The following is a 21029-nucleotide window of genomic DNA, read 5'->3' as shown; positions in this document are numbered from 1 at the left end:
ATTTTAATTTAGCATTATTTTATTTTTTTTTAGTTTTATTTAAAATGAGAAAACTGGATAGTATTTCACAGGTATGGAAAGCGTGTGTGTGTGTGTGTGTGCGTTTGTGCGTGTGTGTGTGTGAGAGAGCGAATGAACCAATGCTGGTTTTAAAAATGTATTTGTATATAAGATGATATATAATTGAAAGGTTTGATTGATCATACCTGAACACTTTGATACTACAGAATTTGCTAATGCATCCCATTTTGTTCAGAAATTGGTTTCTTGGAACTGAGTCCATGAGTCACTCTTGGCATGTAACAATGAAGCATTTGTTTCCCCAGACATGAGCCAACCAAAGGCCTCTCAGATGGTGCACATCTAAGTTATCCAGGCTTGAGGCTTGAAATTAAAATATTTATGTGTAAATACTCTTTTTATGTTCCTACCTGTGGTGCTTTGACATATTGTTGCAAAGACAACTGTATTGAAGTGTGTATGGCAAATGTATATGTGCAACACTGGAGTTCGAATATTTGAATCAGACTTGCAATAAATGGTGCTGTTTTCTCACCAAAGACCAAAATTGGATTATACATTAATTGATACTGGTTTCAATTCATTCTAAGCTGTCCAGTATTTGTAGGTAATTATAACAGATATTTTTGATTTTGCAACTTGAGAACAAAATTGATATTTCAGGCTGGTTGCTTTTCAAAAATGTTTATCTTCACAGCTTTGACTGCTGTTTCCTGCACACAGTTCCTGCAATCTTCCCTGAAGGGTTGTCAAGCGGGAGAAGAACCTATAGAGGGATAAAAACAAGTCAGTGACAGAAAATATAATTCCAGATAAATTAGTGGAATAGAGATATTAAGAGAACCTACTTCATCCTTGTTCTTTATGCCCATTCTTGTCATGTCTATGGTGATATAATGCTGGTTGGGCATGACAATCTCTATTTCCTCCACCTGACAAACAGTAAAACCAAAACTTAAAGAATCTTTGCTCACAATTTGCCAAGATTATGGCTTGAAGTAAATCTCCTGAATGTCTATAGCTCATCTTACACACATCTGAGCATTTTTATGAAGGCTATTTCTTCCCCAGGCCATTTTTTGTAACAGAATTCTAATCTGAAATAGAGATCTTTAAAATTTTTGACCTACCTCTGGAACTCTCTCTAGGACTAGGACTTGAGTGTCATAAAGGGTCTTTTGCACAGAAGGTGAGTACTCTCCTTGATCATAGGGTCCCGCAAACTTCTCAATTATGGTCTCTTTAACACATTTCCTGGAGGTAGAGTAATATCAGATTTAGGAGGTCGAGCTTTCTATTTCTTTTATAGCAAATAATTTGCATGACTCGATGTACACCTGTAAATAATTAGTTTTTTTTCCTCATTGTGACAAACAGATTAATTACCAATTGGCATCAAAGTTGATATCTTGAACCTTGTTGTAGCGCCACCGGGCATACACAGTGGTGCAGAAACACCTGTCCTTTGCTTCTTGCAGTGTGGTGAATCGGTCTCTGTGGAAACCCTCAAAACCAGACTGAGTGGTTTTTAACACCTTCATGTTGTTCAGTCCACCATGAATGACTGGAACACCTGTAAGGGGCACAGTAATTGATCAATAGTGGTCAGAAATGTCAACGTACGGTAAGCTTTGACCAGTTGCAACACAGCATCAAATCCCTTGTCTCTGTGCATAATATTTTGACACCACAGAAGTAATCGTTGCAAAGTAGGTGATCAGTAAGGCCCTTCGTCGTGGATACAAAGTCTGGGATGAGTACATGTGTTGTAGCTAGCTAAAGCTACAGGTACAACACTTTCAAAAGAGATGATGGCCCATCACAATGTTCTGGACCATTATTCCAGAATACAACATGTGAGCATTTTAAGTTTATATCCATCTGTCACGTTACAGATATTATTTTGTCTCATTGTGTTGATTATTTTGAATGCTTACATTTATTTCCATTGCCTTCTCAAATAAGAACAATACCTGCACTTTGTGTTAAAGCACAGTGAAACGAGACGAAGAAGGGAAAAAAAACATACATTCATGCCTGGATGCTTGCAAGCATGCTTACCATTGAGATTTTGTTCAACATCGCAGATGCGATAGGCTTCTGGGCTGTAAATGAATGCATGAGCATGTTCTACACCATTCTGAGCCAAATGAGAGAGAAATGCATGTGAAAATACTACAAACGCGTATTCAAAAATGACAGACTGAACAGATTTTACTGGGGGTCCACATTTACTTATTAGTTCCTTGTAATTGCTTCAAGGAAGGTCCTAAGTGGCTTTAAAAGACTGTTTGAGGTACTTTTGAAATAGTCTTGATAAGTTTGGCTACATTGAAGGAAACTAAAAGACCTAAAAAAAATTTCTTCTCAGGTAATTGTGTCAGTCAGGCAGCTTTGTACCTGAAACCACTCTTCTTGCAGTATTCTTTCATCAAACATAACATTAACATTAAACGTTTGTACCTTCTCCATCCTCCTCCATGGAGCCTCCTCCATATTAACCTTGGCCTTCAGGACATGGTCGTAGGATGTCAGGAAATGATGACAGATATCCAGAGAGAACTGCTCAATACTCTTTACCTGAGCATGAAATGAAGGAAATAAAAAATTAATTGGAGTGATAACTCACTACTTCCAACAGCTGTTGATTGCTAATATTGTTAATTTGCCATGCCGAAGGATCTGTCCTGCACAGACCTGGGCATTTTACGGCCTGCGGGCCACATCCAGCCCATTTTGCTTTTTATCTGGCATGCCAAACTATTTTCTTTGAATATCTTAATAAGTATTTTCAATCAATTAAGAATTTAGAAACTCCTTATATTTTCCTTGTTTAATTTTGTACGGATGAGTCCATACAGAATAGTGTCAGTACATTTTTATGATCATTAATGATTTTAAAGTTTGAATAAAATACCCCAAAATTTAAATATTTAAATCGCAATTTTATTTTTGTTTGATTTACATAATACCTAGTTGGCCCATGCATAATAATCAAATACGAAATATGGCCCATTGGCCAAAATAATTACCAACCCCTGGTCTAGCAACAAAAATATTAAATATGCAATGATGAGGATGTGCAAATATTCCTAATGATGCTTGTCACTCAAGAGTTTACATCTGGTTGCAAAGCTTCTCCTGTATGACAAGAACCCAGAATGGTTATCCAATCTCAAGAGACTAAAGCAATGAAATTAGTTATTTCTGTTTTCTTTTTTTAAAGTGAAAAGGCTTGGTGCTTATATGCAGTCAATCATATATATTTCTTGCAGGCTTTTTCATGTATGTTGATGAAACTAAAGCATTATGCTTTTAAATGATCAGAAATGCAGCTTATCACAGGAATTGGTAATATTGCATCTTTCCCTCTCTAATCTTGCCACTCATTTTTAAAGTGGCTGTCATGACTAGCGCATGTTGTTGGACTTTCATCAGCAACAAAATTTTCTCACTTTCCAAAACCTCTGCCTTTTTTGTTCGATAGGCAATGACCAATCTCTGGATAAGGCTCTGATCTTTTATTCCAAGTCAAAGTACCAGTATTTTTGGATTATGGATTATATATTACATATACAACAGTTTATCGCATTGAATAACTTTTTTATTAACACAGCACCCGATGATGACAGTGTGTAGTTCGTGACATAATGCTGTAATTTGATTAATTTAAATATAAAATACAGTGTTGTTGGCTATAACTATTACCTTTCTGGGCCATTACTTAGGGTGGACAGAAGATTTTATGACAAGTTTGCAGCTGGGAGTCTGTTCCTATTTAAGTGTTCATTAAGGTTGCAAGTGTGTTGTTTCTTTCCTTGTGTCTATCGTTACCTACCCCCTTGAGCTTGGCCAGGGCGTGGACGGTGTTCTTTATGGTGTCAGTGGGGATGATGTCAGAGTTGTCTCCACTTAGATAATCCTTACGTGATTTGAGTGTGAGCTCCACATCAGCCTTCAGTTCGATGATATAGTGATGGCTCCCCTGTCTCCTGATAACCAACACTTTCACCATATTCTTGCCATAGCCTGTATGCACAAACTCTACATTCTGCTGCAAACAAACAAATTAGAGATGTATCTGGTTTAATTGACTGATTTGTCAGTGCCATGACACGACACAGTGATTCAGCATTTAAGTGACTTAATTGACTTATTTCTATACGTAGAAAATTTGCATTATTTTTTCCTGTAAATGTTTACTTCTCAAGTTGTTTACCTTTGAGGATGATGATTTACTCGTACTATAAAGTCAACTTATATCCATAGTCTATTAGTTTTAATCTCTTTCAATAATGGTGTGATCAAATTCTTCTTTTTTTCTGCGCTTTACATGCAGCCCAGTCAGTGTTGCACTCAAAGTACACTCTTCCTTGCATCTCCACTTTGTGAGTTGTACACCAAGCAGCACTCAAATGTCTTATTGCATTGCCAACACTGTTCATATTTGTAACAATGTTTCCACCATCATAATTTCTTATCAACACATATCTAAATGCCAAACTGACAGCAGACTAGGAATTTCACTGTACAAGGAAACACGGATTGACACCGCGCATGTGACAATAAACGCTTTGAATCTTGAATTAAATTAGGCAAAAAAACAACACTGTTTATACTTTTATACTTTTATGACTTCTTATGAAAGTATGTGAACAGGTATGTACGCAACAATAGGTTAGATTCCAGAATTCCATGCCTGGGTTGACTGTATTCTCATTGTTCCCAAAAATGGATACAGCTTTTAAAATTGATCTGTTATCAGTTCTTTGAGTTTAAGAAGAATCTCACAATTCTGGTTACCTTGTCGGTTCCAGCCGCCATGATCCTTGCTGTTTCCCCAAGCTTTGCCCTGTCTCCAGTAAAATGTGTCTACCTGTCAAGCAGGATTTCAGTGAGTGGGAGGTTCCATACATGGATTCAGGTTATTGGTAGCTAGAACTGGTTTTGATGTGCCTCTTTTAAAGACCGGGTTTGTTTTGCTATATTTTCAAATACACTATCAAACATTAATCTATGTTTTATATACATACGGAGTTATATATTGTGGCAAAGCTCGGCTTTGCAGTGGCCAAAAAGAATCTAAGACATGTACTCCAAATAACGGTCTTTAATAGAAAATGATTGAATGCCACAAGCAGGGGAAAACTTCAAGTGTATTGGAAAAGTTATGCTTATGGTGCCTAATCATTCTGCCCTCCATCATGTCAAAACACAGCATAGGTTATTGCAACATATGCAACACGTACTAATTATAGGAGGGTCACAAAGTTCTGTTACATCAAAGGAAACTGGGAAGGTTCTTCTTGTCTTCCAGGCTCCCCACAACACTTTATAACCTGTATTTTTATTTATGTGTGTGTGTGTGTGTGTGTGTGTGTGCGTGCGTGCGTGCGTGCGTGCGCGCGTCTTTTGTTTGTTTTTTACTCTGATGACAGTCTGGTCACAGTTTAAGATTATACAATGTTCACCCAGCCGATATCCATGAACTTGCACTGCGGTCACATATGGAGTATGTGCCAGTTTTTTATTTAATGCAGTGTTGTAGGACAGGTTTTGTTTATAAGACAGACAGGTTAGACAGGTGGTTGAGCGTATGTATGACTGCCATGAATGCTGATGAACACTGTTCTTGTTAGAACATTGAGATAATTCTCGTAAAAGTCAGTACTCCCAACACAGAGCCACTATTTGTCAAATTTAAAAAGAAATGAAATGTATTAGAAAAAAAACGTGGACATCTGACACAGTACTTTTGAGGGGCAAAAGGAAGGGATACTGGTTCAAGTATGTTAGGAAGGGGTAGCTATATGAAGCGATCAAGTAAATCAAGTAAATTAAGGTGACATGAAAAGAAACTGGTGAACTTTATTTTCATTGTTTATTGTGAAAATCCTCGTAAACCTTGAACCAAAAACTTGCTTGGTTGTATGACAGCTGTTGGCCAACTATTTCGTTACAGTAAAATCACGATATTGTTTCGCATCTGTTACATTACTTCTTCCCCTTTATTATTTAAATCAAAAAGAAACAGCTATAAAAACATGTATGTGTACAAAGCAATTAATGGATTTGCTATCTTTTAATGTGTTGTTATACTTTCATGAGTTGGAAAAGACTTTTTCGAGCATGCATGCATTTTATGTTCCAACGCGATTATCAGCACACACAATGTCTGAAATGCAAAACAGGCCCTGACAGGTGCAGAAATGTGGAAGAAGATTTTCAAGAGCAGAAAGTAACTTGTAGAATTTGTAAAATCCCTTTAGTATTTATGTCACAGGACCATCTCTTTTGACTTCCTTAATTTCCATGCAGCTGTTAAGCAATCGCTCTCAAAGTCACTCAATCATGAAACTCAAAAACTGTTATATATTTCCCCTTTTGGTTACAGCTTTATTCTGTTTGTACGGATGAAGAAAGCCATGGAAATCTCTTCATGCTGTCAGGTTATTGTTGCATCTCTGTGTTTCCTTGTGTGTAGGGGTGGTATTTCTTGTAAAAATGAGGCAGGTGAAGCTGTTGATTGGTGAGTTGATTTGAAGTATTTAAACAGAAATTATTTCATTTACGATAAAGTGGCCACTTACTTTATAGTGATGGTTATCAGGTTTATCATCTACAAACTGCCAAAGTACCAGATTGAAGGTGTCGGTAGCGGAGTGAACTACATGTACCTGGACTCTTCAACGGAGAACTGGCAACTGAGTAAATTCATGGTTAATACCAGTCAAGGGGCTATAGGATTCACAGTGAACCAGCTTTACAAGGACAAGGTTTACAAGGTGAGATTGTAATTCTGTTCATCAAATCTGGTGCCTGACATGATCCCCCCTGCTCTGATCTCATGGCAGTTCCCCATGTCTAGTACTCCACTGACATTAAACTGAGGCTGGAGAAACATAATACACACCCAGATGGTACCACCTGGTTTCATTTGGCTGTGGACCAAATAAGATACTGATAACACATGATATTTTAAAAACTATCTCCCTCAGGCTAACACCTCTGTATATGTCCTGTACAATGATGCACCACCAGCACTGGATTACAAAAACAAATACGGACACACCAAAGGTACTATTTGATACCACTGGAGATGTATTTTTTCCTATTTTTTCAAGTCATATTGTGTATATATATCATCAAGTATAATGATTATAGTAGTAATGTAATACAATTACATGAGTTTTATTGCAGAAAACAAAACAATAGAAAATGCAGCAAGTGGATATTTGTTTTATATCAAATGTAGTTAACTGTTAACCATAAATTAGATATAGATTTTTTCCTCATTGCCTCTAGAAGTGCAACTTTAATTTGATGTGAATTGGCAAATTTTGTGACCTCTACCCTTCGCAATGAGGGTAGACTTAACTACCCTTAGTTACTCACAGTAAGTTATTAAAAGTTTCAGTTTACTATTTTATTTTCTTCTTTAATAGCACTCCCAAACTAAGTTCTTACTTTAATCCCATTGCAATCCAGGAATACTGTCATGCATGACAAAGATCTTTAAATTTTACAACTCACACCAAAACAATGATAAGTAGCAGCATCGCAAAATAGTAATATATATATTTGCTTGTTTTCTGATTACTTAAGGGATACTTCTTAGGTCAATTTAAGATACCTCTGAAAATGCTCTGCCTCTATTTTATTATGATGTTTTAAGAGGTTTGTGGGGGGGGTTTGCATTTGCATTTGAAATGGCGGGGAACCGACAGGTTACGTTTAGGTGGTGTTTCGTTCCTAAAGTGTTGTGATTTTGTAACAAAAAAAGGCTCAATATGGCTTTGGTTATAGGAGAAGGAACGGGGCAAAGAGCATCCATCTGATAAGTCATGTTTACCGTGGATAAAGACTGGCAAATATTTGTTTGCAAAATGTTTGTGAATGGCTTTGTGCCTACATTTGAAGTTGTGTGTTTTCATCCTACAGGGATACTGCTCTTTGACCATTCTCAAGGTTTCTGGTTATCTCACACCATTCCTCATTTCCCGTCATTCCCGGAGAAAGGGTACCTTTACCCATCCTCAGGGAAAGTCAATGGTCAGACAGCACTGTGCGTGACTTACAATTATGAACAGCTTCTCAACATTGGTGAGTGAGCAGCCTTCAAGCAACATGGCTGAACTTATACAGACTAGTTTCAACATTTTGACCATCTGCCGAATACCACCCCCTCCTGTCAAGGTACTGACTCCACCAACCCTCCAAATGTATGGAGTGGTATCTGACAGCAAACCTTTTAACAGCAAATCCTTCAAGTTCTTTTAGTTGTATGGTGGTTCCTCCATGTATGGGACTTGTATGTCATAGCCTAGTGCCTTGTGCTCTCAAAGTAAGCAAATGTGCTCACAACCAGCATGAGCATGTCATGTGACATGACATGAAAAGAAAACATGATGAAGAAACATGGAAGTAAATCAGACCGATCAGCCCTCTTTCTTTGCTTCACGGTCTGAGAATCACATTAATGGTGTGAGAAGTCAGCATGGACCCCTTGACTGGTCTTTGGCTCCACAGCTCCAACTACAATTAAAACTGTGAACACTGTTGTCACTGTGTCTAAAGCTGCATTAACTTTTTTTATCAGCTCCTCACAATGCATCAATGAACCTTAGCTACACCTGATCCTGTTGATCCATTTTTCTTCCTCAGACTATGTTTTAACTTGCTGACAAAGTTAATTTGCTACACTCTATCTGGTTCACTGTGTCAGTGTAACCAGGTCCTCTATGTTATTCACTTGACCTATGAGTGGTCCACTTAAAGATCCCTTTCTGCATAATGTACCAGGCCTGCCCTCGAAAACGAATATGATGTCACAAATCATGTTTGTGGGCCATTAAACATTTTTCACAAAATTTGCCTTCATAGCATTCACAACATTTTTTAAAATATACATTCAATCCACTTTCTCTCTTCATTATGATACTCTTCTCCCTCTACAGTGCAGCAGATGGTGTACCTTTACCCACGTGTCTATAACTGCTCTGTGCCCTCTAAATTTCACGCCGACCTGTTGCAACTGGCTCAACTATGTGAGGGCTCCAAACCACTAATAACGTCAGATAAGAGAAGCAAGCAGATGTTCTCTATTCAAGGGGAAAAATTCATCAGTTTTGCCAAATCCAGTCAATTTATAGATGGTAAGTTACTTGTCATGCTCTTAATGTAATCAATTATTCGTATTATATTTCAGCTCTGTGTTAATCAGTACCATTTGAGCTATAAGTAATCTGTTACTGGTATCCATACAGACATCTACACTGGCTGGGTGGCTCAGGTTCTAAACACTGACCTCCTGGTGGAGACCTGGCAGAGAGCAGGACGTGAGCTGCCCTCGAACTGCTCACTGCCCAACCACACCATGAATATCAAGAGGATCAAATTTTCCAACTCTGTCCGTTTCAATTCTTACTTTGACCACTCAAAGTGGTGTGTGTCCCAGCTTCATGAGGACCAGGTTACCTGTTTGGGCGACTTGAACCGGGAGAGGGGACAACTATATCGTAGTGGGGGGTTGATTTGCTCATTCAACCCTGTAATTTACAGGGCTTTCAGGCAGGTAGTAAATTGGTACATTGATTGTTGAATGAGAGGGTAAGACAGGGTGACTGAGAAAGGTTGAATCTGCCTCAAATTGAAGAAACTGCTGAGCCAGTAGGATCAAATTACAGCAAACTCACATTGAGAAAAAAGGAAATTAGAACTGAATAGTTTTTTGTAAGGATGAAACTTTTAATAAGAAAGGCAGATTAGACAGGCAGTTAAGCTTATGTATGACTGGCATCAATGCTGATCACACTGTTTTTTGTTGAACATTGTTTGAACATTGAGCTAAATCCGGTAGACTCCCAACACAAAGCCAGTATTTGTCAATTTGTTTTAGATGAAATGTATTAGAAAACAATCCTGGACATCTGACACTATTTGTGAGGAGCCAAGTAAGAAGGAAGGGGTGCTGTTTCAAGTTTGAGATCAGGTGAATAAAGTCAGATGAAGGTAGGTGTATCTGTATGAAGCCATCAAGTAAATGAAGTAAATTCAGGTGATGTGAAAAGCAACTGGTGAACTTTATTTCTAATTGTATACTGTGAAAATTCTACAAAAACCTTTTTAAAAATAACGCTTTGATGCACTTTCTATTCAAATATGTGTTGTATAAATTCCTATATTTGACCTGTGCAAACTACATGGTGAGCGACACAGTGTGAAGGGGTCGCCAACTTTCTGCAGAGTCAATCACTACAGACCTCCAAACTTCATGCGGCCTTCAGATTAGCTCAAGAACAGTGCGCAGAGAGCTTCATAGAATGGATTTCCATGGCCGAGCAGCTGCACCCAAGCCAAACATCACCAATGGCAATGCAAAGCGTCAGTTGCAGTGGTGTAAAGCACAGCGCCACTGGTACCTAGAGCAGTGGAGGTAAGTTCTCAGAAGTAACGAATCGTGTTCCTCAATCTGGCAATCTGGGGGATTATGGTGTGGGGTCGTTTTTCAGGAGCTGGGCTTAGCCCCTTAGTTCCAGTGAAGAGACCTCTGCAAGGTTCAGCATACCAAGAAATTTTGGACAATTCCATGCTCCCAAATTTGAAGGAACAGTTTAGGGCTTGCCCCTTACTTTTCCAACATTACTGTGCGCCAGTGGAAAAAGCAAGGTCCATAAAGATGTGGATGACCGAGTCTGTTGTGGATGAACTTGACTGGCCTGCACCAGTCCTGACCTCAAACCCGATTGAACACCTTTGGGATAAATTTTAGTGGAGACTGAGAGCCAGGCCTTCTCGTCCAACATCAGTGTGTGACCTCACAAATGCGCTTCTGGATGAATGGTCGTATTCTTGCGTGCTCCTACTGCTACTCTTATAAGTTACCTTATGTTCCTGCCTTTTCTGGAAAAAATAATTCACTACAGCCATTTACACCATCTTTGTAAAGTCTACCACCATCTGTTCCTCTGTGTTTCTATCCTGGATACCAAACTTGTCCATCACTTCTTCATCACCTCTCTTGCCTGCACCAACATGTCTATCAAAATCTGCTACAATTACCAATTTTTCACCTCTGGGGATATCCTGTGGGGCATAGCCACTAAAAACATTGAGCATCACACCTTCAGTTTCCAGACTGATACCCATCAGTCTATTTGACACTCTTTTCAACTGCAGAAACCTTCCAAATGAACTCCTCTTTCAAGATAACTCCTACTCCATTTCTCTTCCTGTCAATACCATGATAGTACAACTAAAAACCTGCTCCTAAGCTTCTAGCCTTGCTACCTTTCCACCTTGTCACCTTGCTTTGAGCACTGCTGTGTCCTCCAGGCTGGCCTCAAAGGTATTTCCCATCTTCTTCCCTGGCTTCTCTGGAAACGATGGAATCTGGACACCTCCCTGAGAGAAACAGAACTTGTCTGTCATACTTCCCTTCTTCACCACAAAGGAATGGGACTTAGCAAGCTTGAAACCCATTCGGGTGCAGTTGATGAGCTTCTTGTCCTTGAAGAAACAACCTACAGCCTGATACCGATGTTGTGGTAACAATCAGGTCATCTATAAACACTCTGATGGGAGGCTGCCATGGTCAGGGGTCATCTGTGCTCCACCTCTGTAGACTTCACAAGCATTTTCATGACTCGGTCAAACAAGATTACTGAGATGCAACATCCAGTAGTTATGCCCTTCTCCAGCTTACGTGATGCTGATGTTACTGTTCCAGAGATGACTCTCAAACTGAAAAAGCTGTAATAGTCCAGTATAAGGTCCCCTATCTTGCCCGGAACATGGTGCAGGTCAAGCGAGGTCTCCACCAGCTTGTGCAGAATAGACCTATAATGGTTTGACAGCTCGGGCCATAGAACCACTTGGTCCCCCCTGTCCTTTTACTTCCATCCATCAATCCATCTTCTGCCACTAATGCTGCACTTAGAATAGCGGGGAATGCTGGAGCCAATCCCAGCTGTCATCGTGTGAGAGGCGGGCGCATTGTGGACTGGTTGCCAGTCAATCGCAGAGCCACGTATTCAGACAAACAACAATTCACTCACTCACTCATTCGGGGCAATTTTCCAAATTTTTTTCCGATTAACCTGCTGTGTATTTTTGCACTGGGGGAGGAAACCAGGGAACCAAGAGGAAATCCACACAGACAGGGGAAGAACACACAAATTCCACACAGAAAGGTCCCCTTGTCGGAATCGATAGCAAACTATTTAACACCTGTTGTTGTTGAGTCATTGCTTTGGAAATGTAGAGAAAAAAAGTGAAAAAACACAAACTCCTCAGTTTACTTTAATGGTCCCCACAACGTAGTCTCTGATTTCATATGATCATTTGATTCACTATAAAGGGAAATTATATCCCTCCCTCTCTATGAAAATAAAAACACTTTGATGGTTTTATTGCTTGTACTGTATGTGGAACAATTGCATCAGGGAGGAATTCTGAAGCCTTAACTAAAAATGTATAAAAACACTTTGATGGTTTTATTGCTTGTACTGTATCTGGAACAATTGCATCAGGGAGGAATTCTGAAGCCTTAACTAAAAATGTATGTTCAGTTAATGACAATATGACAGTTACTCTCTTAATATGGAAATATGGTCGCTGCCTTTTTATTTTATTTATTTCCCTTTTTACTGAAGTGAATATAAAGTGTTCCCACATATCAACAAAATGGCACTTAATATTTGAATGCATGGTATTGTTTCCTCCATAGAGACACTTCAATTTGTACAATGTGACTCGTGTAACGCTCCCTTGAGAGAAACGGCATACTCTGTATGGATCATGACCTTTGTTGGAGAGACTGAGCCTGTACTGCCGAGGGAGGTACAATATGCACTAATGATGTTTGAACAATACATTAATATCTCAGTCTCATAATCAACAATTCATTTTATATAAAACTTCATTTTGGTATTGAAAGAAAACCATAATAATCATATTAATGATAATGATTATAAATACAATCATTATTACATCATCATTGTTATTGCTGTTGTCAAATGTTTAATATTTTCATTTGTGTACCATCAATTCCGAAACCATGGACTTTAGTTTAAGATAATAAACTTTAATGTAGTGATTGAATTTATATTTTCCCACACGTAATTCTTTTTTTTTTTTCATATTTTTTCAAAGACCAAATGTCATTCTGTCAGTTTATTCATTTACTAACCCCTGAAGATTCACTTGTTTATTTTGAACAGTGCCCTCCAACTGTTCACAGTTCACAGTTCACAGGGATGAAGTCTGAACCTGGAATGACAGCAAATGAAAAACCTCATTACTTAAACCATAGCAAAGGCTGACACAAGGAAACTAAAGTTGCTGAGTCCAGCAAAATTAGAGTTGCAATACTTTTTCAGCAATAATGAAGAGACAGTTGTGCATATTACAGCTTGAATGGTTGACTTTATTGTTTGTATCTCTTTGTAGTTGCACTGCCATGTATTAATAACACTACATCTGCTACATACTCTGTTTCTTTTCAATTTATGTGAAAAACAAATGTTTTCTGCCAAGCATATACTTAAATTGTGAAATGTATGTTTAAAACATCCAGCTACATATTAATCAACCAAATATTCAAAGCATAAGTTCAAAGAGCACAGAGAAGTGCAAACAAATCAAGGGCCAACTCTCACATTGAACATTCGTCAGAATGAACATGAAATACTATGCAGTAACTTACTATACATAGCGAGGCTAAAAAAGGCAAAAAAGAGTTATATCTGTATAAATATGTCCAAATCCACCAAAAATCCTCCAAATTTGTCAAGTCATTTTCTAACATCATACTAAACATGCGAGGTGCAATTCAATCATGATTTTGAGGCGATCTGGGGTTTTGCAAAATGACAAATGGAGTCAGGGGTGTATGGCTCATAGGAAGATGCTCTTTATAAGATGGTTTTAATTCAATTTTCACAAACAGTGAAACCAAAGGGGGGGTTGCATCTCACAATGCCAACAGTTAAACTAAGGGTGCACCCCCGGTTACGACAACCAACAGTGCAGGTTTGTGTCACAAACAACAACAACATTGTACAATCATTCATACAACAGAGTTCTCTAACACAGAACCACTAGAAGCTCCAAAATGTCATCATAGCTGCAAAAGATTCTGGGGTTCTGCCGGCCAGTCTCCCCATCACACGTTAAATAGCTCCCACCTAGCAGGTTAGCTGTCCTCAGCAACCTAAGCAATAAAGGTAATAAAGTCCTGAAGCGGGTTGGGATCCTACGGCGTCAGCAAGGTCGATTAGGTGCCTTCCAAGCAGGCTTGGATGGGGGGCGGCCCCTGGTGGCCAGTATCCAGTCTCAGCCTTTGGTTGGGTTAGAGTTTGATACGGGGCAGGGGTGCACTTACTGAACTCGTGGACTGCTGACCGATAAGCCCATAGGACAAGTGGTAGGTGTAGATCACAATCTTGCTGCTGCTGACTGATCAGAATCACCAGTTGGGTGGCCAGGGTTGGATTAAACCACTTTACCAAACCATCACTCTGAGGTCGTAGTGGTGTTGCTCCCAGCACCAAAAACACTCCTCTGTTAGGCGTCCTCACCCTCCATTGTAGGGGTCAAGGAGCTGCATTTGGGGCCTGGCCTTGCTCGTTGCTAGTCGTTTCATTTTCAATCTTGTGGGCAGTTGGTCTGACATTGCCCATATAGAAGGTCAGTTCCCCCGCTTCCAGGATATTCCCCACATGTTCCTCTTTCCCAAGAGCTTCCCGCAAGGTCGTAGGGGGAAACAAGGAGAGGTGCTTGTTGCAGCCCTCAGATAAAGGCCTGGAGGGAAAGCTTATCCTGCCAATTAGCGTCAAAAGTAGGGTACCCTTGCCAGGCATAAGCCCGGAGGTTCTCCCCCTTTTTCCTCTGACAGGTTGAGAGCTGGTTCCTAGCATCTCCTGGTAAGACACGGCAGGAAATAGTTGGTCCAGGGCCCTTTCAATGGCCTGGAAACTGAACTATTTCTGTGGGTGGAGGTCAGTAAGGATTTGGCAGGCCTTACCCCCCAGGGACAGGGCAACCTAGGTTGCTGTTTCCGCCAGGGACCAGTTGTTGAACTGTGTCACCATCTGCACCTGAATGCGGTATGTGTGTGGAGGCTCCTCTGTTGTTGTGGGCTCGCTTGGTCACACCCCGCTGGGAGGTAACTTGCACTTGTGGGGCTGAAAATATGTTCCCGGCTATGGTCATGTCTGCTGCCAATGTCGACAGAGGGCTGGTGGAGCATTTTCCTGGCGTCATAGGAAAACTGACCCTGTAGCCCTAAATGAAAGGGTTGCTGTTCCTCTCCCCCCCACTCTTCATCCTTGCACTGCCGTCATTCATCCATACATCGCTGCAGATCCTCGGGCCACCGCTGATCCTCAAGCCGCTGCCATCTTTCAGTCTGCCACTGGTCCTTGGGCTGTTGCCCATCCTCAGGTTGCCCCCAATCCACAGGCCATCGCTGTTTTCCAACCTGCCACCCCTCATCTTCAGGCCATTGCTGATCCTCACGCTATTACTTGTGAATATCTGGGCCTCAATACCCCACTTTAACAGGGCAAACTGGAGTTCTTGCAGGGGCATCATGACCGCCGTTTCTCTGAATTTGGTTGTCATTTCGCAATCTCACCTCTGACACCAATGTGGCAAACGGGGTCTTGCAAAATAACAAAAGGAGTCAAAGGTGCATTGCTCCAAGAGTGACGTAGGTGAGATGATTTTGATTCGCCAACCAACAAACAAGGAAAACCCAAATAGGGTGCATCTCACGATGTCAACAGTTAAATTAAGGGTGCACCCACCCCACACATCAACAACAATATTGTACAACTATTCATACAATGGAGTTCTCTCACACAGGGTCATGAGAAGCTCCCAAAGGTCATCATAGCCGCAAAGGATTCTGGAGTTCCGCCGGCCAGTCTCCACACCACACACTACAATGTTGTCTTTTCCTGTCCGGTCGGTGTCGCTACAGTGTGCGAGGCTGGAAGCGATGCGGAAGTGATGTACAAGTGACCCGGAAGTGATAGCGGACACACGCGCAGCAAGCGGAAGCCACAAGATGGGCAAACCTGGCACGCGTGAAAACACAGACCAAAACAGAAACATGGACATTATAGAGGTTCCCGTGACCCAAAACGGAAAGGGCAAGAAAAAGAAGAGTAAAAAGAGTAAGGGGGAAAGTGCAGCTCGGCAGGACAATGCGGAGGGAAGCGGCGTGGAGAAGAAAGAGGAAGAGAGCAAGACGGAGAACACAATTGCTTTCCCCCCCACCTTCAGTGTGTCTGAAATCAAGAACAAACAGCGAAGACACTCGATGTTTATGAAACTAAAGCAGGAAAAAAGAAAGGTAGATGTTAAAGTGTTTCTACGGGCTGACACTCCCCAGTTTGCAGCCATTCTAAAGTGAATTGTTTGGAAACTTGAAATTGAATTATGATTAATGCAGTCTTTCATTTTGACTCCACGAAAAATCCATATGGTAACTTGCTCCCTACTCTGCTGCTTTTGCCCAAAATTCAAAAATACATAATACAGTTATCTTTCATAGTTGATATGTGCAAGTGAAATCATTCACCCTAGGGCACACCCAAGCCTTTGTCATGTTTTGTCTTAAGAAATGTTTTTGAGCATCACTGAATGGTGGGGCTTGGTTTTCCTTTCAGTTTGATTCCTGTCATTATCCAAGTGACCTCAGATGTATTAAACTGTGTACTTGATTCCACTTATCTAAATGGATTATTTTGGTCTCTACACGACTTTATTTGGAGGCATATGATCAAGTGAACGATTGCACACAATTTCAGAAGTTGTTCTGTTTTTTGTTTTCTTTTTCTAGGAAAAGATGCAGCTGAAAAAAAAGAAAAAGAAAGAACGGGAAGCCTTAGGTGATAAGGTGAGAGCAAAGACTTTTATGATTTGGCCCTTATAAATCAAGTTAACGTTCACACCATAATCTTGGAAGTAACCTAATCTGATCACACTTCAGGCACCACCTAAAGAGGTCCCAAAGACAATAGAAAACCAAAGGGTCTATGATGAAACAACAGTTGACCCTGAAGATGAAGAGGTATGGCTGCCTTTTGCTGATCATCACAAAAGCTCATGTCATATATGTGTTGGTTTTGTTTTCATTTTTCCCCCTTTTTGGATACGTACAGGTTGCTTTTGATGAGGGAACTGATGAATTTTCTGCCTACTTCAATGGGCTGGTAAACCCCCGTGTTCTCATTACAACATCAGACCGACCAAGAGGGGTGAGCAACTGCTTTCCCACAGCAGTATCTGGCATTTTATTATTAGATAACACAAACATTGAGTGCAGGAAACTAGTCGAGGAAATTCCAGTGTTTTCCTATGTACTGCAGTTTTCACCTGTTTTGCTCACAGGTTACACGTGATTTGTAAGCACAATGCATATTTCTCTCACATAGTGCAATATTGTGTTGTTTTTGGTTTTAAAAATTCCATCATCCTCTTGTCCATCAGTTTTTGGCATCCTGAAAACCCATTATTTCAGCCTCTGTTGGCTTTTTTATGGTTATCATTAGATTGTAGGATTTCATTTGAACATTAAACTTGATTTTTATTTCCAGCTAAATTGTAACCACCTCATGCCAACATAAGGTCATGTCAACATAATTCCATCAAATTCAGTGGATTGTTATAGATAAATGTGATTATATTACACTGACATTTTTCTTACACCAAGATGAGAAGGGGGGCTTAAATTGCTATTGTCATATAAAACTGTGTATATATATATAATGAGAGTCATTCTTCCTAAATTAGCATCTCATCAGTTGTTTAATTCTGTCTGTTCAATGCTTTTATGGTTCTGGGTGGTGATTGCAGAGGACAGTGAAGTTTTGTGAGCAACTGGCCACCGTCATCCCAAATGCCCATGTGTACTACAGAAGAGGTTTGGCCCTGAAAAAAGTCATTCCCCAATGTATTGCCAGGAACTTCACATACCTGATGGTGATTAATGAAGACCGCAAAGTTCCCAGTATCCTTAAAACCATGTTTTCAACTAGTGCGTGACTTCATTCAGTTCTTCAATTCAAATGACATGTTTTTGTCATATAAAGATAGAGTAGATGAATATGAAATGCAGTCAGTGGTTTATATTTCTAACTGTATCTTGGCAAACTTTGTTAAGGTAATCTATACAATTTCCCAACACTTCCTTAACTGTAAATTTTAAGATGGCATGGTTCTTTGTCACCTGCCTGATGGGCCAACTGCACATTTCAAAGTCAGCAGTGTTCGAATACGTAAGGAAATAAAGGTAAGTCAGGAAAATGTCAAGTTTTTTCCTTGTGAACAATATCCTTATTTTGTTTACCAACGGTGAAGTGTGACACTATGTTCATTCGGCATTCAAATAAAGTGAAATAAATAAAGTTTCACTTTATTTGAATGTTTATCGGCAGCCATTTAATTTTCTCATCATAAGGATCCTTTAGCTTTGCCTGAGTCCAAAGACATGCAATGAATTCACTGAAGACTCAAAATCTCCATGACTGAAAGAGTGACTGGTTCTGTGTCAAATGTGACCCTGCTATTGACCGACTGGTCCTTAGTAAACCTGCCCCCTTGCCCAGTGGAAACTGGGATTGGCCCCATAAGCTGTCACCTTGCATGCATAATAAGCAGTTATAGTTGTTCATGAATATCTCCGGATACTTGAGTTACTGGATGCAACGGCTGCTTATTTTCTTTTATACCCACAATTGTCTTAAAATCTGTATTAATGTCGCTCATGTATCTGCAGAGACGGGGTAAGGAGCCCAGTGAACACCATCCAGAGGTGATCCTGAACAACTTCACCACACGGCTTGGCCACAGTATAGGGCGTCTTTTTGCCGCTCTTTTCCCACAGGACCCTCAGTTTGTGGGTCGTCAGGTGGCCACGTTTCACAACCAGAGAGACTTCATCTTTTTCAGGTTCCATAGGTAAACAATTCTACCTAAACTTAGGCATTTGTTTCCTTCCTAGAAACACATCCTCTAATTCTTCTGTTCAAGTAAATAATCTGTGTATTTGAAAGGTACATCTTCAAGAATGAGAAGAAAGTTGGTATTCAGGAACTTGGACCTCGTTTCACACTAAAACTTCGCTCCCTTCAGAAAGGCACCTTTGACTCAAAGTTTGGCGAATACGAGTGGGTGTTGAAGGTGAGTTTGTCTGCACTAAAATATCTTGAAATCCCGGAAAGTCACAGTGGAACTCAGGGGGTCAACATCAAGTGTTTTCTTCATCTAACAGTACTGTGATCAACCTTGTTTATTTTAGACTTGCCAGTCACTGTAAAATGAATGCTGCATACGTGATGTGTTGAATACACTTAAAGTGAATTCCAAAACAGCGTCAGGGTTTTCTAACGGAAAAAAATATTTGTTTCCAGCGCCATGAGATGGAAACCTGCAGACGAAAGTTCCACCTTTGACGGAATCACCACCCCCTCTGGGATCCCCCAAGGACGCGCCCTGTTATTACTATACATCTAACCGCTATTTGTGTCTTTGCACAAATGGACTTTACAGTGGACCTTATAGATTATATCTACCATGCAAAGGATTTATATATCAAGTCTCCACAACTCAGCTGAAGGTGGTTGACCCCCAACGAAGCCGACGTGTCAGTCAGCAGGGGAATACCAGAGATTGGGATTTTCCACTAACTCAATTTATTAGTTGGTGTGAGATGACAGAAGAAACCATTTCCTGTTGGCAAAGGACTAACAGGTCAAGTGATATCAACTGTACAGTTGCTTTAAGGTTATAAGGCTTGTACACATTTGTATGAAATCATACACCTTTCCATTGATAAAACAGCTGCGAGTGTTAAACTTGTAAGTGACATTTATTCATGAAATTGGAAAAAAAGGAAAAAAAATACAATTCAAAAGGCACATGTCTGATATGGTTAGTTACTTCTATGCAAGTTAAGACATTTGTGTCAAATCAGCACCTGGATATGTTTTCTTATGAAATAATACAAAGGTATAAAACAAAACAAACATAAGTTAGTTGCTTGTTCCAAAATTCCCTAACACTCCTGAGACGATTCCAGCAGGTCCCGCGGGCCCAGATCCACTGTGAAATAAAGAAATGTTACAATTGAGGAAAAAACGTTTGCAATTTGAAACATCACGACTCGTCCAGTGATGGCGAATCCGAGAGAACGTAAAAGTAGGGTAAATATACAAAACATTTTTGTTGAGGGGGAAGATGGGGGGGGGAGGGGCAACATGCCCGTCAGCAAATACGACTGACCGAAAAAGAAATTTTTATTGAGTTGTGATGGGAAGGGTTCTCACAGAGGGAGGGGGAGATGCTATAGGAAGGAGCAGACTTTGTGCGGTCTGAACGGGTTGTTGCTGGACGACATGCCGGTGAGCAGAGGGTCGTGCTGGGCGTTCTGGAGGCAAAACTGCTGCAGGTCCGCTGCGGCCTGGGACACCTGTGGGGCGCAAAGTTAAGACACAAAGGAAATGTCAACGGCCAGAAATGACGATCCTCCGACCCGCAGCGGAACCATCTGAGTGCAAAGTGTCCCGTAAAAGACGAAAAGCGAAGGGCCGAGAATTTCGGAAATGTTAACACGCCCTGCCGCCGAACCGAGCTCCCTTCACCCGTTACCTTCACTCTGTTAATCCCGGCTTCCAGGCGCAGTTGCTGGACGATTTTCTTCATCACTACGATGTTGGATGATCCCGACATTCCGTGATTTCTTTTTGATTTTTTTGTCCACTTTAGTCTCAACACAGGCGAGGGTGTAACTTTTAACACGCAACTTCCAGCTGGCGGCTCACAAACGGACTTTTTTTTTCCTTTGACGCGTTTCCGGTTTAACGAGAGGAGCGTTCGCCCTTCGTTGCCTTCGCTGGCCGTCGGAAAAACGAATAACAAGTGCGACTGTGTCCGATTTGTCTTCTAGATAAAAAACTAAAATATGTTGGGTGTCGTTTAAATATTCATACATTTTCCAC

General features: G+C 40.4%; 4 protein-coding genes across 6 annotated transcripts; 2 read left to right on the top strand and 2 right to left on the bottom strand.

The window, feature by feature from the left end:
• Positions 1-693: 693 nt before the first annotated feature.
• Positions 694-4946, bottom strand: uox (urate oxidase). 2 transcript variants are annotated; one of them, XM_086161583.1, is made up of 8 exons: positions 4825-4946; positions 3860-4072; positions 2485-2601; positions 2083-2161; positions 1408-1594; positions 1152-1275; positions 870-953; positions 694-787 (listed from the first exon to the last, which is right to left on the bottom strand). In XM_086161583.1, the coding sequence occupies exons 1-8, from the start codon at positions 4843-4845 to the stop codon at positions 713-715; spliced, it is 900 nt and encodes a 299-aa protein (XP_086017709.1). In that variant the 5' UTR covers positions 4846-4946; the 3' UTR covers positions 694-712. The 2 variants fall into 2 exon arrangements, with proteins under 2 accessions (XP_086017709.1, XP_086017708.1); XM_086161582.1 differs by having other exon boundaries at positions 3860-4075; positions 4825-4934.
• Positions 4947-6434: 1488 nt separating this feature from the next.
• On the top strand, positions 6435-10224 carry dnase2b (deoxyribonuclease II beta). Its single transcript, XM_086161581.1, has 6 exons — positions 6435-6550; positions 6632-6806; positions 7020-7098; positions 7963-8124; positions 8979-9176; positions 9288-10224. The coding sequence occupies exons 1-6, from the start codon at positions 6435-6437 to the stop codon at positions 9620-9622; spliced, it is 1065 nt and encodes a 354-aa protein (XP_086017707.1). The 3' UTR covers positions 9623-10224.
• Positions 10225-16056: 5832 nt separating this feature from the next.
• Positions 16057-20169, top strand: rpf1 (ribosome production factor 1 homolog). Its single transcript, XM_086161261.1, has 9 exons — positions 16057-16381; positions 16871-16927; positions 17021-17101; positions 17193-17288; positions 17887-18040; positions 18240-18322; positions 18809-18990; positions 19086-19212; positions 19443-20169. Exons 1-9 carry the CDS (start codon positions 16094-16096, stop codon positions 19482-19484), a joined length of 1110 nt encoding a protein of 369 aa, XP_086017387.1. The 5' UTR covers positions 16057-16093; the 3' UTR covers positions 19485-20169.
• On the bottom strand, positions 19882-20881 carry LOC147226002 (guanine nucleotide-binding protein G(I)/G(S)/G(O) subunit gamma-5). Of its 2 annotated transcripts, none has more exons than XR_015107246.1 (3): positions 20680-20881; positions 20314-20500; positions 19882-20133 (listed from the first exon to the last, which is right to left on the bottom strand). XR_015107246.1 is itself a non-coding variant. In XM_086161262.1 (3 exons), exons 1-2 carry the CDS (start codon positions 20758-20760, stop codon positions 20375-20377), a joined length of 207 nt encoding a protein of 68 aa, XP_086017388.1. In that variant the 5' UTR covers positions 20761-20880; the 3' UTR covers positions 19882-20133; positions 20358-20374. The 2 variants fall into 2 exon arrangements, 1 of the variants encoding a protein (XP_086017388.1); XM_086161262.1 differs by having other exon boundaries at positions 20358-20500; positions 20680-20880.
• Positions 20882-21029: the final 148 nt, after the last annotated feature.

The sequence above is a fragment of the Fistularia commersonii genome, chromosome 16, assembly GCF_037954325.1.
Source record: "Fistularia commersonii isolate RoL2024-O1a breed Wild chromosome 16, RoL_Fcom_v1.0, whole genome shotgun sequence".
Classification (NCBI taxonomy): Eukaryota; Metazoa; Chordata; class Actinopteri; order Syngnathiformes; family Fistulariidae; genus Fistularia; species Fistularia commersonii.
This window is presented reverse-complemented; position numbering and strand designations above follow the sequence as displayed.

Coding starts and splice junctions, on each gene's coding strand:
- uox (XM_086161582.1), bottom strand. CDS start 4,845: ATGGCGGCTGGAACCGACAAG. Junction 2,602..3,859: donor CCCTGGCCAAGCTCAAGGGG/GTAGGTAACGAT, acceptor TTTCATGCTCAG/GTAAAGAGTATTGAGCAGTT. Junction 1,276..1,407: donor ATCAACTTTGATGCCAATTG/GTAATTAATCTG, acceptor CTCTACCTCCAG/GAAATGTGTTAAAGAGACCA.
- dnase2b (XM_086161581.1), top strand. CDS start 6,435: ATGAAGAAAGCCATGGAAATCTCTTCATGCTGTCAGGTTATTGTTGCA. Junction 7,099..7,962: donor CAAATACGGACACACCAAAG/GTACTATTTGAT, acceptor TTCATCCTACAG/GGATACTGCTCTTTGACCAT. Junction 9,177..9,287: donor ATCCAGTCAATTTATAGATG/GTAAGTTACTTG, acceptor GTATCCATACAG/ACATCTACACTGGCTGGGTG.
- rpf1 (XM_086161261.1), top strand. CDS start 16,094: ATGGGCAAACCTGGCACGCGTGAAAACACAGACCAAAACAGAAACATG. Junction 16,928..17,020: donor GGGAAGCCTTAGGTGATAAG/GTGAGAGCAAAG, acceptor ATCACACTTCAG/GCACCACCTAAAGAGGTCCC. Junction 18,041..18,239: donor TGAAGACCGCAAAGTTCCCA/GTATCCTTAAAA, acceptor GTAAATTTTAAG/ATGGCATGGTTCTTTGTCAC.
- LOC147226002 (XM_086161262.1), bottom strand. CDS start 20,760: ATGTCGGGATCATCCAACATCGTAGTGATGAAGAAAATCGTCCAGCAA. Junction 20,501..20,679: donor CCGGGATTAACAGAGTGAAG/GTAACGGGTGAA, acceptor TGCGCCCCACAG/GTGTCCCAGGCCGCAGCGGA.